At 37.7% G+C, this 19590-nt stretch overlaps 1 protein-coding gene across 1 annotated transcript; it reads right to left on the bottom strand.

Moving 5' to 3' along the window:
* Positions 1-504: 504 nt before the first annotated feature.
* ppp1r42 (protein phosphatase 1, regulatory subunit 42) lies at positions 505-14745 on the bottom strand. The gene is made up of 9 exons (XM_017716067.2): positions 14663-14745; positions 10228-10392; positions 9975-10141; positions 8528-8666; positions 7500-7616; positions 5953-6070; positions 4753-4884; positions 4303-4441; positions 505-1670 (listed from the first exon to the last, which is right to left on the bottom strand). The coding sequence occupies exons 2-9, from the start codon at positions 10354-10356 to the stop codon at positions 1589-1591; spliced, it is 1023 nt and encodes a 340-aa protein (XP_017571556.1). The 5' UTR covers positions 10357-10392; positions 14663-14745; the 3' UTR covers positions 505-1588.
* Positions 14746-19590: the final 4845 nt, after the last annotated feature.

Genomic DNA, 19590 nt, shown 5'->3' on the forward strand with positions numbered 1-19590 from the left:
TAGCCAATGTTGGCTATTACTGCATGTATCTTATTGTAGGCTACACTGTCCACATGAAACTTGTGTGTATTTCATCGGCATGTGTTCTTCACATATTACTCAGGGTGATGATACAAAGCTCAAAAATGTCCATTCACCAGAACAATGTTCATGTATTTTTATATCACTGACCTTTTATTAGCTAAACTGGGCCAGTGTTCCATAGAGATTAAAAAATGACAGTATTTGAAAAAAATGACTACCATTTTAAATGGTAGGCCTCTGTGGCTGGTTAGATAAGCAAATATCCTCATCAAATGATTAGTTATAATAATAATCTTGGCCAAAAATTGTATGATGTCATTTTAGGATAATCTGATAACACAAAAGCTTAATATATGCTTTTTATTTAGAACAGGATGTACTTGCTGCTTACAAAAAAACAGCACAAAGACACAAAAAGGTAATTTTCCAAAGCAAAATTGAAAAAAAAAAAATGTAAAAACACAATTTATTACACTGCAAATAAAATCACACACCTCACATGAAAGTCCAGGTGTTAAGCATTTGATATTCTATAAAACTCACAGAGCACCCTTCATTTATTTAATTCCCAGTCAAAACAGCCATTACGCACAAATTATTCTAGCATTTTTCAGGATATTTCTGAGGAGATAAGATATATAATAATCTATTTGTATAAGGAAGGGAGAATGATAAATGAAAAAAACAAAACTGTCCCCATCACATAAACAGCACTTAGAGCTTTCATCTTTGAGAGAGAGAAGAAAATCAAGCTCCATTCTTGCTTCAGATCTGAAACAATGCACAGCCATCCTTCCACTTTGAGAAGACAAAACAGCACTAAGGGTCCAAAAGGATGTGTAGCTGTGATTGGTAAATTATACAAAGCTGCTAGTATTCCCAGAACAATGGACTGACCACCCCAGAGTCCAGACCTCAACATCACTGAATATGTTTAAGGTGGATTTGGATTGTGAGAAGCAGAAAATGCAACCAACGTCTAAGACTGAACTTTGGAGGTGTGGAAAAAATACCTGCAGATTTCTTAAAAAAAACTGAAAGCAGGCTCCCAAAAGTAAAGGAAGCTGTAATAAAGGCAAAGCATGGACACATTACATTCTGAATAACATATACTTAATGGCTGTTTTGACTTGAAATTAAATATATGAAGGGTGGTCTCTGACTTTTGCACAGTGCTGTACATGTGAATCGCATTCTTCAACATTCATAGTCAAGACAACGTCTCAAAAAAGTCTACAGATTCATCTGATAAAATGCAGGAAAATCTGAGAGACATCATTTGATCAAATAGTCTCGGAAGATATCATTCAGGCAGCATATGAGTGCATGGAACGAAATATGAATGAAAGTGGGCGCTGTCAGCGTGAAACAGCTCTGAAACATCTACATTTACAGAAACACGGTGACATAATGACAGTAGCAGACCGCAACTATGGACTTCGTCTTACTGAGAGCACTCAGATCTGTTCCAGACGCACTCATGATGAAATGTGCGTGTGTTTCAGTGTGTGTGGGCCTGGGGAGTTGCCTTCATGAGGTCCACACAGTCTCCCTGAGAGGACGTTCACAGGGCCATTTGACTCTGAATTTTTGAAGACTCTTGCATTTCTGTGGCTAGGTGTGCGCTTGCTGGAATCATCACTCTTCTTGACATGTAAACAACAAAAAGCACAGTTATGTAAAATGACTCCAAAAGAGAAATTCATTGATTACAGACATTACGGCACTTTACTTAGGCATCCTTTGCTTAGGATGCTTAAGCATCCATTCTTTTTAAAAGCAGGTTAGTGCTTAACTTAAATGAACTTAGTTTTAGATAGTATCGTTCTATCTACAGTTTATAATTAATAATAACAGTTAATAATAATAATAATAATAATATTAATAATAATAAAGCTTTCTCTATACAGGACAAAGTCTCATATCTTCACAATAGTAACTTTACAGGATCAGGAAAAATATTCTTAACTTTAAATGACAGTTAATAGAAAAATATATTTTCCAAGCAATTTTCTTGACATTTTAACAGGGACTAAAGTACAGCTGGCATTTTCACATTATGAAAAAAATGGGAAGTAAACCATGATGATAACTTAAACATTGAAAAGATAAAAACAGTACTAGACAAAAATAAATAAATAATGCCACAACAACAAACCACACAAGAAAATAACCTACCGTGCTAGGAAGGCAAAAGTATGAACAACTCCAGTTAAATTACATGCTTTAAGTGAAAATATGTTAACATATTCGCTACATTTATTAACATAATTATGACAGTTTCTAATCATTTTAGTTTATTTGCCTAGTTTAACATAGTGCAAAAAAAAACATAAAATGTGCCATAAATTTTGCACAGGCCAATATGTTAAATTCAATAAATTAACAGTAATTTTGCATTGGAAGTGTGAAACCTGTACTATGATCAGGGGGGCTCAAACATTTGCATATAACTGTGTGCTGGCCTCAACAAAAATGTCTTTAATCAGGATTTATAAATCCTGATTTAACACCTATCAAGCTTACACTCTTAATATTCTCCGGAATGCTGCTGCAGAATTTAGGAGCTACATAGGAAAATGATCTTCCACTAACTGAGCTGTGAGTGATCCTAAGCAGTAAGTCTGTCTCAGCTGAGTGAAGTGGACTAAACAGGTTAACGCACAATCAGTAAGATATGCTGGAGCTTGGCCATTAAGAACTTATATTTTATAAACAAGATCTAGTAGTCAATGCTAAACTTAACAGGAACCCATTGTAAACTGAATAAGACCATAGTAGTGCAATCAAGCCTTATTTTCCTGGTAAGCTGCTGCATTCTGAACTAGTTGGAATGGATTTAGAGAGACAGCAGGGCAACTGGCCAGTAACACGACACTGCAGTCTAATCTAGTAGTTATGAAAGCATGAACTAATTCCACAGCATCTTGTAGATAGCATGTGGCTAATTTTAGGTATGTTGCACAAGTAATAAAATCCATAAACAGCTGTGATTCAAATGTGTTCCCCTTTGAATCAGAGCTGTTAATTCAACTTTAGTTAAGTGACTGCAAATACGTGTTTTGTTTATAGTCATTCTTGAATTGACAAAAGAAAACACAGAGTTTAAGATGAGTGGCAGCAAATGTCACACTATAATACATGACCTTATTAACATTTAGATTTAAAATGAGAACTCAGAGCACATCTTCTTAAATCAATTTTTCAATTGTTTTCTCAGTTTGTATTAGACATTCTCAGTTTAACAGATCTGTCACACGACAGCCTGCGATCTGGGACGCCAAAGGCCAGCACATCCCTCATCTGATTTCTATGAAGTCTGTCAGGACATCGTTTCAAACTGGCGTCCATGCAGCCTCACTCATGAACCCTCCCATCCTTCCCTCCCAGTGGACTGCGGTGGGAAGCATCCTTGGAGACTGCCAACCTAGTATGGCACAAGTCCCGACTCAATCCTGAATCCTGAGCTGTACAGTCCACTTCTGGAAGCAGTGAATTACTACTCTCAGGGGACGGGGCGATTTTTGAAAGCTAAACTGTAGCTTATGACCCCACGTACAGGAGCTTAGGGAAGTGATGATTATCCTCAGGCTAGTTGTGAAAAAGAAAGCTGTTTATTTGCATTGGAAGGTAAAAATCTATGGGATGTAGCTTTTGACAAATAGCAGGCCATTTATCAAGCAAGCAGGGAGGAAGGAAACAGGCTGAAGCATGTTTAGGTTGAATGTTTATATGAGTACAAGGTAGGAGTTTTGACTCAATTTTGCAGAGAAATTACATAACAGCTTATATGGGCATATATCTATAAGTAAAATTATGCCAAGACAAAAAATAGAACACCCTCCTTAAATGAATACTAAACATCAGAAAACCTGTCGACATATTTATAATACTTATTTATAAGGAAAAGGAACAGACAATTGGCATGGGCTTAAGCAACTGTCCACTGGCTTCTGTTGTAAGTGTCTTTTGAAAAACATGTTTTCTGTTCTTTTACAAAAACATGTTTTCTGTTCAGTTCAGGGAAACGCTTAGAAAAAATAGAATTTAATAGAAAAATACACAAAAAGAGTATAATGTTATAATGTTATATTAAAACCTATTTACTTTCTTTATTTGTACATTGTTTTGTTTAAACATTGCACTTTAGTCCATCAAGACACAAAGTGGGCACCCCTGCTTTAAACGCTAATAAATGACTCTCCATTATGCCAAGAATTAGGAGCTGAATCATATAAGCCTCGAGAACAGAGGGAGAGAATGTGCTGCTGTTCATACCTTGCTCCTCTGCAGTCTGTCCGCACTGAGTCTGACCTCATTTTCATGATGGGTCTCCCAAACTCCAGCGGCTTCCTCTTCCCCAGAAAGCCGGCATAGTTCTGGGCAAAGGGATGCTGGGGGCCCAAGAGAAAGTCAGCTGGAACGAAAACAGAGTGAGTCACATCTTGTCGTGATCCCAAAACACAGGACACAGAGGGACATGGGTGTGTTTGGTTACAAGCTGATGACACATAATGGCAGTGAACCCACTGCATATGTTTAAAGTTATTTAGAAAAAGGTAGTATTTCAGAATAAAAAGCAAAGAGAGTTTGCTTAGGCATTATTTATCACTATTATATAATGAAATCCTTTATATTTGCCTACAGTCTGGAAACATTAGTACATATTGTTGTGTTTAAGGCAGGGAAGTAGATGATAAATGAGTTGTAATATACTAATGACCATACCAGAGAACGGATATGTTATCTCTCCTGCTATGAATCTTTCATTTCTTGCTTTGTTCTTGGCTTCTTTTGAGGCTTTCCAGTTGATTAGGAATTGCCTTGATAACTCGTTTATTTCTTTCCCATCAAGGTCCTCTAGATTTTAAAAACAGTATAGTTTAGCAATATCATTAAAAAACAATGGATATGGAAGAATGTCACTTAACAACTGTAATTATAAATTAAGAAGAATATAAAGTCTAAAAGACATACAGTACTGTGCAAAAGTCAGAGACCACTCTTGAACTATTTCATTTACACCCAAAATGGCCATATAGTACAAGGTTTTAATTTTTTTTATGAGATATTTCTGAGAAGAATAGATACAATATATTTGCATAAGTAAAGGCCAAAGTCAGTCAAAGTATTAAAAAAATAAACAAATAAATGAAAAACAAGGAGTTTGCAAAAAAGGAGCTCAAAAAATGATTCAAAAATCTAAAGAAAAATGGTGATGACACAACTGTGCAGGACCTTTTAGACCACCGAAGTGTCACCACCAAATAAACAATGTTTAAGCTCATGCTTGAGAGAGAGAGGAGAAAATCAAGCTTTTTTCTTGCTGCAGATCTGAAAAAATCACAGACGTGTACATGTTTTCTCTCCATCCTTTTACTGTGAGAAGACAACTCAACACTATGGCTCTGAAAAGATGTGTAGCTGTTAAAAAGCCACCAAGAACATCTACAAATCAAACAAACAAGCTGCTCAGAAAAATGGACTGGTCATCCTAGAGGCCAGACGTCAGCATCACTGAATGCGTTTGGGATTACTTGGATTGGTTGAAACAAAAAAGGAACCAACTTCTAAGACTGAACTTTGCAGGTGTGGAAAAATATCCCTGCAGCAGATTTCTTAAAAAAAAAAAAAAAAACTGAGAAGAAGTCTGAAAAAGAACTGAAGCTGTAATAAAGGCAAAAGCTGGACACACTAAATACTGACAAATCTGAAATTATATTTAGTTATTGTAACTTTCTTTTTTCTGCTTTTTCCCCATGACACTAAAAAATGAATAACGTACTTAATAGCTGTGCTGTATAAACTTTTACATCTTTTAACATTTAAACATTAACACGTTTAAACAAAAGCAAAGTAAAATTGATTTATTCATAAAAAAACATAAATTCTCTGTATAATCAGTGACCTGCAGTTCCATGCTCTTACCCAGCTTTCTGCAGACGGTTATTAGTCTGTCTCTGTATTTGGGTTTGTGACACACAGGATTTCCACGCAAATCCATTCGATGAAGTTGAGGCCATTGGCTGAACACGGTTTCCAGCTCCTGAAAGTGGAACATTAATTCACACTGTTATTGCTTCCAATTTAAGAGAGGATTCTAATTCTAAACTCTTAGTAAGAAGAGCATCCTAGTGCCCTTAGTAAGACCTCTTACAAGCAGAGAAATCATTTTTATAAATCTGCACTACTAGGGTCAAAAATCTACATTTTCAAAAAGCTCAGAACAGCTTTAGTTACTTAGTATGAAAGTTGAAGGCGTAAACAAAACATCAGCTTGCTTTAATAAATACTGTCACTCGGACTAACAAGTTCCCTGGGGCAGCTGCCCTCCAGCACGTTGCCCGGAGTGTATGTTTATCTAAAGACACATTAATCCAGCCTGGAAATATGAACACTCTCTGGACACTGGACTCTGATTGTTCATTGCCTTCCTGTCTCAACCAAAGTGCTTCCACTTTTCAGTCCGCGTGCAATCAACTCTAGCGGGACCCCGGCAAGCCTCGCGCTTGCAGGCTTTGATAAATGATCGTGTCAGGCCCGTCACTCAGAGGGCTTGGCTGGGAACTGCCCAGCACCAAATTGCTCTCCCATGCGCACGAGTGCTGAATGCACTCCTGACTGGGCTCCTCTCCATCCCCGTGCTGGACTAATGATGGCCAGTTATGAACCTGTATTTGACCAGCACTTCGATCCTCCGTCCTCAGCCGTCTGGCCACGCGCCACTAACGGCCTCTGCAGATACCCATTTGTCACTCGGCTGACTGCTTGTCATAATCTCTTTTAAAAATCCATAATGTTTCCTCTGGATTCCCACTGAACTGCGCAAAAAGGGAAGAATCGACCCTTCTGGTGCTGTCTTTGCTGAATCAATAGTGGCCAAGGGGTTGTATAAATTAAAGGAGATATCTGCTAAACATGAAAGCTTCCTTTGACACATGTATCGCAATTACCTGCAGCAGTGGCTCTGAGGGGTGGCTTTTGGCCTGTGTGCAGAAGTTACGGTGTGACTGCGCTGCAAGGTTTTTATACCTACCTTACGTTTCTTCAAGTCTGTCAGCCTGCACATATCAAACAGCCTGTCCTGAAGTCATAAAAGCCTACATTTAAGCCTTTAGTAGCGCTCATATTAAGAGGAAACTGTTCACAAAGCTGCAGTTGGAAGTGGAGGTTCAGTTGTATAATGTGGAGTAAAATAAGTCTACTGAGGAAGGAGGAAAACTTGCGCTTGTTTAAGCTGTCAGCAAAGGTGGTCCCTGGAGACTAGCCCACTGATTTGTTGAATAATTCTGACCCTGTCCAACTCTAGGCTGGGAATGTCTGGCAGGATTTGCAGGATTAGGCTTTTTTACCACATTCTCCACATCATTTCATCTTTATCAGACATAACAGTGCAGTATTTTTTTTGCAATTATAGCTAAGTGACTTACTTGTATTCTGTCAGTTCTGAAACATAAAAAAGTAATATATCTTACCTGCATGTACTGTAGCTGGTTGTCCGCAGCATAGAAATGTGTCAGATTGTTCAGAACTGCCAGATCATGTACTTCATCAATGTTGTTGTTATTAATATTCAGAACACATAACGACCCCTGAAAAGAACAGTAAGAGTTACTTTTTTTGTATTTCAAACAAGAAATTAGTTCATCTAGTAATGGATAAATGAACATGCTGTACTACTAAATGGAAAGCTTTATGGAAGGCTCCTACCCTCGCTGTAATTTAATTAATTATCAAAATAAACAAAATCCTCAAATTTGCAGTTTGTTTACCAAGGCAGTAAACAGTTTCTGTTGAAGTAAGTGGCCACAGAGACCTCTTTTACTATCATCTAAGCTTACACAAAAACGGCTTTAATACACATCTGGGATATCTGATGGCTTGTCTACATATAGGTTACTCTACAGTAAGTTGTTGGTAAGTAAACAGATACATACATACACACTACTGTTTAAAGTTTAGAAACATTGTTCAAATGTTTGGAATCAGTGTTTTCAATAATATAAAAAGATTTAGAAGATTTAAACTTGTTCAGAATGATGAATGTCGCTGTAGATGACTGAAACAAATGAGAAAGCCTTATTGTATTAGTAGTAATAGGGTTACTAATAAAATAAGTATCCAGAATGCCTCATTTGTTAAAAGTGGTGATCAAATCTTAAGGCAGATAACTTGACAAAAATATTTGCAATTAAATAATACACAGTATATTATGTAATCAATTTCAAAACCAAAAAAATCAAAGTTTTGACTAAAACATTTAAAGGTACAATTTTTAAATATATAATAATATAATGACTATACTGTATTACAGATTAGAGCTATTATTGTATATAAAGTAAAGTGTATTCCAGCAAGTGATACTAAACTTTTTGAACGCAAGTGTAAATAGGTGATACATATAAATAGATGCTTAAGTATTAGGACATGATACATAATATCATAAACATTAAAGGAGACTGCAGGGCTCCAGTGTGGTCTTATGCTGCATTGAGGTTCTTACAGAAAGGGCAAAAATAGTACGAGGGTCAAAAATCAGCTTCTCTCCCCGCGGTAGTCTCTGGCCCTCTATGTGGAGCTCCTTCAGTTCACTCAGTTGCTCCAAACCCTCAACCACAGTGATGCTGTTGCCCCCCAGAAACCTAACACAAATAAACAGTGGCTGCTGACATTTGCACTTGATCTGTGGAAGTAACATTGCACAGATACTCGATTTGTGTATGAATGCACAGAACCAGTTTTATGTCCAATGTTCTCTAAACGGTTTGGTGATTTGTCTTCAACTTTTTGTTCCATTATATACAATAACTAACTGGAGGTGCTCAATCCCTTTTCTGGAGGTTTGACATACGTAGTCACAACACAGGTGGTTCTAATATTCAGATGCTATTGAAAAGCTTGATTAACTGGCTGCAACTGAACTCTTCAAGCTAGCAGATGTGCTGGAGATGAGGCGGCCAACCAAGCATAATACTCTTAGCTCCAGATCATAGTACAATCTCCATTAACTCGATTTTTCACTCCATTTTACTGCTTTTTTGTTTGTTTCATTTACACCATTTGAAAATACAACCTACCCTTCATATACAAAACACTAAAGGACCCATAAAATAGTTTTTTTCTTCCATTTAAATCAACTAATATCAAGAATTCATGAATCATGAATCAATGCATTTACAGTCAAATGCAAGTCTGAATGCAGAAAGTCAAATGACATGTTTTGTTCCATTTTTAAGAGAAAATAAGTTTACAAATCCTCTACAGGGAACACAATTAAACAGGGCAAATTTTAGTGTAAAATTTTGGGAAAAATCAAACATAAAATACGAAATGTGCCAAGCTTTTTCATGGGGCCACATTCACATTAGTGAATAAAAAGTAATTGTTCATGATTAAATGTGGATTATTGTGTATCTGTTGAAGATTTGTAACTTATTTTCACTTACAAAATCAACACTCAGACTTTTGCATATAACTGTATCTGCCTATGTAGCCAGAATTAAGTGTTTCGGCACAGACTGTTTTTTTTTTTTAAATACAGTTACACTCACTCATTACACTCACTCTGTACACTCACTCAGGGCAGCCAATAAGAACAGAGACTATTTACATTTTATTTATATCAGTCTTAAAGGTGCAGTAACAAAAACAATTCTAAGAGATAAACAGAGATTGGAAAATTGTCATTAATTGTCATTAATAAATTAATTATGGCTGTTTCTGGTACATAAACCTGCACACGCGATTAGCAGAACAAGAGAGAAAAAAACGACAACTACATTGCTTCTTTCTTCCTTTCCATTTCTGAGATAGAGTGTTTATTTACTATGGGAAGAATATGTTAAATTGTCAGTTAAATACATTTGCAGGCTGCTGGGCTTAATCTTTTTTGACCTGGATTTTGACTAGGATCTGTGTACTGCTCCACATGCCACCCTCCCCATACTTACAATTTAGAGAGCCTCTGTAGAGATGACAGGTTCTCTATGTGAGTGATGTTGTTGTTCTGCAGGTACAGGTGCGTAAGATTGGAGGCAAAACCCAGATTGCAGATGTGCGTTATCTGATTGTCGTACAGGTAGAGAACTGTAAGGTTTCTGCAGATGGACAGATCATCCTATAAACAGGAATGAGAAAGGAAATTGGAATGAACGAAAAAAAAAAAAACTAAAGTAGAGTCGAATTCAAAACGGCAAGACTTACAACATCATCTATGTTCTTGTTTGAAAAGTTTAGATGTGTTAATTTCCTGAGATACTGAGGGAGGGAACAGTTTCTTCTGTTTTTGTGGTTGCTGGATTTGGCAATCAGGTCCACAGTCAGGTGAACCATGGTGGCTGGAGTGCTCTGTATATCTCTGGTGTTTATCTGCAAAATAGCATGGTTATGTGGTGTGACACCAAAAGAGTTTTAAGAAAAGAAAAAAGATCTAACAATAAATCACCTATAAATGCAGGAAAATACTGTTGTGCATTTTATATTATGTGAACAGTACATGACAAAAGGACCAATAGAAGCTGTCCAAAATTACTTGGAGCCCATTTTTGATACAGTACCATTTTTTTCTTCTCTTATTAAGTCATCATTTCAGAGATATTTCAAGTTTTCCTATACTAGCAGTATTCAAGCTATCCAGAGCGGTTTACCTGTATTGTTGTTTAAATGGCCTACATACTACATTTTTCTTGTATTTTATTTTTTCCATGGTTATAGCCAGGGCTTTATGTGCCAAGAACAGCCATAAATCTTTTTTTCATGTCCATTTCTCAACCTATTTTTGGTACTGTGCTTTTAAAACTGATGTAAAATAAATTAGTTCTGTTCTGATTGCCTGTCTTGTATTGTACCACATTCAATATGCACTCAAGAGCTGAAACACTCCTTATAACTTCAACTTGCATAGATGGATATATGTAAATTTGTTGTTTGTGTTGGTGTAGTCCATATGAACTGTACGGCCTGGGTAACAAATGGTACACATTTGAATTTTGACAGTGTTTACATATCACTTGAAACTCCTTAACTCCTTGACCTGACCTAGGTTTAAGAGGAAGGCAGTTCTATATCCACAGAAAAACTAGCTTAATTCCCTTGAGATCTGCATTAGTTATTGCCCTGACCCTCTGCTTGCACATCTGCTTGCTGTGTCTTTGTCACTGTATGCACAAATGCATTTAAAAAAATGTAAAAGCTTTTTCCTCCGGTTATTATCCAGTACAATTCCTCAGCAAACCAGCGCTCTGGACTTTGGCTTTTCATACACCAGAAAAGGCTTAGAAAATAGAAGATAATATATACATCAAGGCATGACAGCGTGTCTTTTCTACACTTGATCTTCACGCATAAGACTACAACTAGATGACATGGAGAGGCCTGTAAAATCAATAGAGAAGGATCCCCAAGGGACACTGATGAAACCCCTAAGGCTAGAGAGACACAGCAGTTATGGGTTCAAAGCAGGCTTTGAAATGACAAAAAAAATGAAATGTTAACTTAAATAAACCAATAATCCACATAGAATAAAGGAGCAGTTTTTCATATTTTATTCTAATTTGTATTCATCCGTGTCCCCATCTGATCCTGCTCTTCTAGACTGCTAGATGTAAACATTTTAGCTACATGTCTGGCTTTACGCCTGGAGAATGTTCTACCACCTTTGATAACCTGTGATCAGACTGGATTTATTAAAGGACGGCATTCTTATTTTAATTTTAGATGCTTATTTAATATAATGTATTCAACTCCCCCCCAGGCCAATTCCAGAAGTGCTTATTTCACTCGATGCAGAGAAAGCTTTCAACTGAGTGGGACTACATATTTTATGTTTTACAGAAATCTGGCTTTGGTTCAGTTTTCATACCTTGGATTGAATTGTTGTATTCTTCTCCCCTGGCATCTGTCTGTACAAACAATATAAATTCATCTTATTTCCCACTTGGATGAGCTACTCGCCATGGGTGTCTGCTTTCTTTTTTTTTTGCTAGCAATAGAACCACTTGCCATATTCATACATAACAATGGAAACATTAAAGGTATGCTTAGAGCCAGATCTGAGCATTAAAATGTCCCATATATCCTGACCCCCTTCATTCTGTACCACTCACCCTCAGTAAGCTTGGTCAGTTTGGTAAAATTTCTGGATATAAATTGAACATTGATAAGAATGAAATTTTCCCATTCAATAAGAAATCCCATCAGCTCCCTCTGAATACTTTGCCATTTAAAATCACTTATGATAAATTAACATACCTTGGAATCACAGTTATTGTATCTTACTCCCAGCTTTTCCATGCTAACTTTACTCCAGTACTTGAACTCACTTGCCAAGATCTCAATCAGTGGTCTACCATGCCACTATCGTTAATTGGTAGAATCTATGCCATAAAAATGTGTATACTGCCTAAACTTTTACATCCTTTCCAGTGTATTCCCCTCTTTATCTCCAAGGCATTATGTCATCTGTCATTTGGAGAGGAAAACCCTGTGAATTCGCAAAGCCTTGTTACAGAGACCAAAAATATGTAGAGGAATGGCTCTACCTAACTTTCAGGCATATTATTGGGCAGCCAATTTTAGGGCATTGCTTTACTGGCTTAATGTTAATCTAGAGGTGGAATGCCCATCCTAGTTAGATATTGAATCTAAAAGCTGTGGCCCTTCGTCTCTGTCTGCTCTGCTTTGTTCTCCCCTACCACTGACTATACCATCCTATTGTCAGAACCCAGTTGTCAAAGGTAGCCTGACAATTTGGTCGCAACTCAGAAAATATTTTGGCTTGTACTGCATGTCTTTATCAACTTCAATAGTTTCCAATCACTTCTTCCCAGCTGCACAAGGTGACTCCTCTTTTGAGAGATGGGAAATTTGGGCATAACCAGAATAAAAACACTTTATGAAGACAATATTTTTATGTCATTTGAGCAAGTTAAAGGTGATTTTCAGTTAAAATCATCAGACTTCTTCAGGTGCCTGCAAATTAGGCACTTCATTTTCCATCTCTACCACCACATATTGTGTTAGATTGTATTCTTGATATGAATGCCACTTGTTCAGGCGTGATTTCAAGTGTGTATTCTATAATTTCACAAATGAATGCCCCCAGCATCTCTATAATTAAAAGTGCTTGGGAGGATGATTTGGGTATGGAGTTGTCGGAAGTGGTGTGGGACGCTATACTTTCTAGGATGCATTCCTCCTCAATCTGTGCAAGACATGGTCTGCTCCAGTTTAAAGTGGTACACTGCATGCATTTATCAAAATGTAAGCTTGCGAAAATTTTCCCTGACATTAACCCCTTCTGTGATCACTGTAAACAAACACCTGCTACTCTGTTTCATATGTTTTGGCTATGTCCCTATTTCTTTATATTGGACCTCCATGTTCAGGGCTTTTTCAGATTTCACTGGTGTCAATATGGAACGCACTCCCCTTACTGGTCTGTTTAGTGTCACTACAGAATACCCATTTTTATCCAGGGCCCAATCTAATGCAACAGCATATGCTTCTCTTATAGCAAGGGACTTAATATTGGAAGAGCTGCCTTTCTCCTCTTTTTGGACACTGTATAAGAGACATGATCCATTTTCTCACCTTAGAGAAAATCAGGTTCACAATGCAAGGGTCAGATGATTTATTGATTTGTTGATGATGGTTTTATTTCCACTGGAAACCATTTCTGTCTTAAGAGGATGACTGGCCTTTCCCCTATTCCCATTTCAGAGCACTGTATGTTTATTGATTACATTTTTAAATGTATTTTTTTAATCAACTTGTTTAAGATATGTAGCCCAGTCTTTTTTATTTATTTTTTTTTTCTAGCTCCTTTGTTTGTTGTCTTGGTTTGTTATTGTCTTGTACAATGTTTCAATAATTTACATCACTCTCTGTTATTAGTGTAAAAAATTTTAAAAAGCAATAAAATATACCTTTTTAAAATAAACCAATAAATTATAAATCTGGTCATTTTAGGAGGAGTTTCCCATTCATGCCCAACAAATACATTGAGCATGATAAGGAAAAAAGCCACAGAACCGGTCCAAAGTGTTAACATTCTGTATACCTTGGATGGACAAGTCACTGGCATGGTTTTTTCATTCTATGTCATTTTTCACACTTTTATTCATAATCAGATCTAGATTTTATATTGTTTTGTTAAATTCCATGCAACCAAAATACTGGAGTATAATAAGTATGACAGTATGATAAGTAATACAAGTCTTCAGATTTGTGCTCAGTTCAGAGAACTTGTGAACATGAAAGAGCTAAACTATCAGTGAATACGTGCAATCCTACTAGCAATCCTACTTTGCTGGTCCCCAGCAAAACCAGCATTTATTGCGTTTTGGATGCATTTTCACCAGACCAGCAAAAACCAGCACAGGCCACTTTAGACCAGCGCGGAATGCTGGTCTATGCTGTTTTTCAGTAGGGATAAGTGTAGCTCACCCACTTACGTCGTATCCAGTACAGACTAAGGATGGTTGTTTACTAGTTAACTGAGTTAACGTGTTTCTGAACCCTCTCCATACACCACGTTTCCGTTGATTAGCTAATCTCATTTTAACGTTAGAGGGAACTCATACTAAACGGACCACACTGACTGTCTGCTTAGTGTCTATTTGTCAGGAAAGGCACTTACTTTAACTCGTTCTCAGTATCTGCACAGCGACTAGCTGGATAAGTTCATTCTCAAGCCGCAGTGCCGTCAGCGCTTTGTTTGGGAAGTGAGGCTGCTGTTGTCATGGATACCGAACGCCTGGGATTTCTCCAACCAGCCAATCAGATTCCAGAGTGACTATTAGGAGCGAAATAATAAAATAAAAGTATAGTGTACTTTTAATTATTTTAAAGATATCGGTATCTAAAGAGTCATTGCTATTTTTTAAAAATTTGTTGTGGAGTCTAAATGGTTAATGTATAAATTTATTTCTAAAATCTTTTGGAAATAAAAAAAAATCATCTTTTTTAATATTCTTCCACCGTGTGGTTTTCAGGGAGCCAACAAGCGCTCAGTGTACGCAGCGCATTTAGCATAAGAAAATGATTCATGTCGGTTGGAAAGAAAAGCTTCCTAGGTCGATTTTTAGGACTAGTGTAAGAATCCAATCTAGCAGTCCACTCAGTTACTGTCCAGTCCAATCAGAGTGCACTTTTAATTTATAAATACGCATACGGAAATCTGAAATACACTTTCCGAGCACTTTATTAGAAACACCTCCTTGTATTTACATTCATTACCCATTTGATCAGCTCCACTTACCGTATAACTGCAATTTGTAATTCTACAAATACAGACTGTAGTCCACCTGTTTCTCTGCACACTTGTTTCTGTTAGCCCCCTTTCACCCTGCTCTTCAGTGGTCAGGATCATTCTCAGCACGGCAGTGACACTAACGTAGTGGTGGCGCGTTGGTGTGTGTTACTCTTGTATGAGTGGATCAGACGCAGGCAGGGCTGCTGGACTACATACTGAAGAATGGGATAAAAGGGGGGTAACAAACTATGTAGAGAAACAGATGGACTACAGGCTGTAACTGCGTGTATATGGTGGAGCTGATTAAATGGACAGGTGTGTTCAGGTGTTTCAGCCACACCCATTGGTATAAGAGACAAGGACGTGTTCCTAATAAAATGCTCAGTGGGTATATGGCAAGATATAGATTTCAAATATATGGTATTTTACTTTTATCCGCTTATATTTGTCACATATGGACATACATGTGACATGTATTCCAACTTATTTGAAATTGGCCATTTTCAAATATTTCAGCTATAGTACGTAAATCATGTACATATATTTATAAAATGATAGAAATGTACATATATGGATGGTATATATTACTCATATATACAAGCTTTGTTATATAAGGTTTTTATGCACCTTCTTTAAATGTTTCTTTCATGTTTCCTAATGAAGTAAAAGGTTGTAGAATAGCTACATTACTACATTGTAAAAGCATGCATGTAAGCTATGCAAAAAATTCATTCATTCATTCATTTATGAAATAAATAAAATGAAATAAATGAAAATATTGTTCCCAGACACATTTAAGTAACTTTATATTTATAAGTGCACAGATAACTAACAATTATTACTGTACTAGGATGTGTTCACCCACTTAGCACACATTGACAGTATACAGACAAAAGAACTGGGACGCCCCTCCTAAATACTAAGTTCAGCTGTTTTATCCACGCTCATTGCTAACGGGTGGATAAAATTAAGCAGATAGCCATGCAGTCTCAATAGACAAACACTGGCAGAATGGGCCATACTGATGAGCTCAGTGACTTCAAACATGGCACCTCTAACACAAGTCTGTGAAATTTGGTCAACTGTAAGTGCTGTTATTGTGGAATGAAAGTGTCTAGGAGTAACATCTTAGCCATGAAGTGGTAAACCATGCAAACTCACATAGAGGGCCCAGCGACTGCTCAAGAGCACCTATCCTCTGTTGAATCGCTCACTAAAGGGTTCCAAATTACCTCTGGAAACAGCATCAGCAAAAGGACTGTGCATCAGGAGCTTCACAAAATGGGTTTCCATGGCTGGAAACACACAAGCATAAGATCAAAATGTACAATAGTGTAAGGCATGCCGCCACTGGATTCTGGAGCAGTGGAAACAGTATTCTGCAGAGTGATGACTCACGATGACTCTATCTGGCAGTCTGTTGGATGAGTCTCGGTTTGGCCAATGCATGGAGAACATTACCTGCCTGACTGCTGAAGGCCAAGTTTGCTGGAGGAGGGATGATGCTATGGGGCTGTTTTTCAGGGGTTGGCCTAGGACCCTTAGTTCCAGTAAAGGGAAATCTTAATGCTTCAGCAGACCAAGACATTTTGGACAAATCTATGCATGCAATGTTGTGGGACCAGTTTGGTAAATGCCTTGATATTAAAATAAATACAAATAACAGTTCACTGTCAGTATCAAGTAGGTTTAAAAACTTCACTGTAATGGGATCCATAAGCATAATTCACAATTTAATTGGGGGGGTGTATTAGGTGTATTACAAACTTTGACAGACATTCACTGACTTAGTGCATTAGATTATTATTTCAGTCAATGTTGCAGGAATGACAAGAAAACACTTCCTGTGCATGTGAAGGGTCATTATTTTGTCCTAAATTAACCCGCTTAACACCATAACCTTTTGGCTATTTACAGAGATGTGAAAAGGTTTGACACAAATGTAATCATTTTATTTATTATCCAAATTACTTATGAAACTAGGGCGGCACGGTGGTGTGGTGGGTAGCGCTGTCGCCTCACAGCAAGGAGGGCCTGGGTTCGATTCTCTGTGTGGAGTTTGCATGTTCTCCCCGTGTCTGCGTGGGTTTCCTCCGGGTTCTCCGGTTTCCTCCCACAGTCCAAAGACATGCAGTCAGGCCAATTGGGTGTGCTAAATTGCCCCTGGGTGTGAGTGTGTGAGTGACTGTCTGTGTCTGTGTGTCTGCCCTGCGATGGACTGGCGACCTGTCCAGGGTGTATCCTGCCTTCCGCCCGAAGACTGCTGGGATAGGCTCCAGCTCCCCCCCGCGACCCTGACGGAGAAGCGGCTTAGAAAATGGATGGATGGATGGATTACTTATGAAACTACATATATGTAATGTTGATAAGGGCAAGAATAGTGAAAAAAATCTGAAAAAAGAAAAAAAAATCTTCATGTGCCTTTCCATTATGAATGTATTTTAACAGAAAGTGTTTAAGATCAGGAGAATTGGAGATGCTAAATTGCCTCTAGGTGTGAATGTGTGTGTGAATGTATGTGTCTCTGTGTCTGCCCTGTGATGGACTAATGGCCTGTCCACCCAATGACCACTGGGATAGGCTCCAGCACAGATCAGGGCCCATGAGGATAAGCGGCTCAGATAATGTATGCATGTGTGTGTTTGTGTGTGTGTGTGTTTTAGGTCAAAATCTTCTCTTAAAACGACCATAAAACAGTATCTTAGACATCAAGCATGTAATCATTTTCAGTGAGTTTTTTTTAGATTCTTATGCTTCATTCAAAGTCATTAAACGCTTCAGACATCTGGTTCCTATTATTACCACTGTGAACAGTTTTGACTTGGCAAGGTTCTCAAGAATGGAGCATTTCACATCAAACCACTCTGAATGACTTTGTTTACAGTTTAACCATTTAATTATGTAGAAAATGTGAAATATGCATAGGATTCTGCTTTAATTAAGTAATATTGAAGTATTATTCACATTGTTTTGGTGAGGGGCTGCTTAAGACTACCAAACCAGTTACAGTTTATTTACTGTATATTTCAGGTTAACAAAAGTCAAAATATGGCTTATACTAACTAGCATTCCATATAGAACCTCTGCTTTATAACTTGTCAACTTCAAGATTATTAAGCAGCGGGGAAGAAGCTGAATACAGATGGTGAAAAAAAGACATTCGCTTTCTCACTGAAAGTAGCAGAAACATGTATTTTACTTGTTTCAGAAGTTGAAGAAGCAAAGCAATGTAGTGGAAAGTCAACCAGTTGAAACTATTAGCCGTAAACTCGGGGCTACCCTTGGCCTCGGCCTAGAATAGACAACGCTCAAAGGTGTTTACCTTCTGTAATCAGAGCTTATGTTTATCAGCCTCAGCATTCGGCCTTTCTCTCTCTCTCTCTCTCTCTCTCTCTCTCTCTCTCTCTCTCTCTCATGGAGAGCTCAGATTGCATTCTGTAATAATGCGTATCATTCCTAATGGTAGCATGGGGGGAGTCGATGCAGTGACCCGTGTGTTGTTATATAACGTCAAGGAATGAGCTTCCTGAGCCTGAGTGACTCGCCTCCATTTATGCATGCAGAGCACTTGGCAGAGAGGAAATGTGGCTCTAGTGGGAGGAGTCCTCCCCCCTTTTGAGGCTTTCCTTCAGGGCACCCGGCATGTTTGAGCCCCTTGCTACCATGCTTGTGGAGAATATTCCTCGATCCAAAGTAAACATCGGCACCACCAAAAATCTGAGGACCTATGCAGGGTCATTTGTCCCACAGGCTGCAGTCTAATAGGCCCCTGGTGATAAATAGCCATTCTTGATTAGTTATACTTATCAGTCTGATGTGCTCTCTGAATTGCTTTTTTTATCAGCATTCAACCCCTCTATTTATTATTCTTCTATATTTGCTTTGAATTCTGCAAATGAAGTAGAATTCCACCAGTAATTTAAGAAGGCCTTCGTTAATGGAAAACACACCAGAAAATGCGGTTAATATACTTGGCGGCTGTCAGTTCATTTGTGTAAAATGTAATGCGCTTTGCTTTTTAAACGGGTTAGCCCTCATTTACATCCGTCCTTTTTTTCCCCTCTTTTAGCGAAGCATAAAAATACTCATGTGGTGATGATCACAAGCTTCATTTGTGAGTCCAATGAGTTACATTGTGGAACATTTGCATGATGATTTTCAACGACTGCGATTTGGATTAATTTAGTTTAAAGGCACAATAAATGAAGTTTCCAACACAAACATGTTTAAAGTTTGGGCGAAATGCACATTAGCTAATGCTAGCATTATGTGGTTATCTAAAGTCTCAGAGCTTGATGGAAAGCAAGAAAATT

The sequence above is a fragment of the Pygocentrus nattereri genome, chromosome 24 (assembly GCF_015220715.1).
Source record: "Pygocentrus nattereri isolate fPygNat1 chromosome 24, fPygNat1.pri, whole genome shotgun sequence".
Lineage (NCBI taxonomy): Eukaryota > Metazoa > Chordata > Actinopteri > Characiformes > Serrasalmidae > Pygocentrus > Pygocentrus nattereri.

What these genes read in the sequence shown, in the direction of transcription:
- ppp1r42 (XM_017716067.2), bottom strand. Translation starts at nt 10,356, where the DNA reads ATGGTTCACCTGACTGTGGACCTGATTGCCAAATCCAGCAACCACAAA. An exon ending in GTACTATTTTTGCCCTTTCT is followed by an intron (nt 7,617 to 8,527) that starts GTAAGAACCTCA and finishes TGTTCTTTTCAG; the next exon opens with GGGTCGTTATGTGTTCTGAA. An exon ending in AACCGTCTGCAGAAAGCTGG is followed by an intron (nt 4,885 to 5,952) that starts GTAAGAGCATGG and finishes TTTAAAATCTAG; the next exon opens with AGGACCTTGATGGGAAAGAA.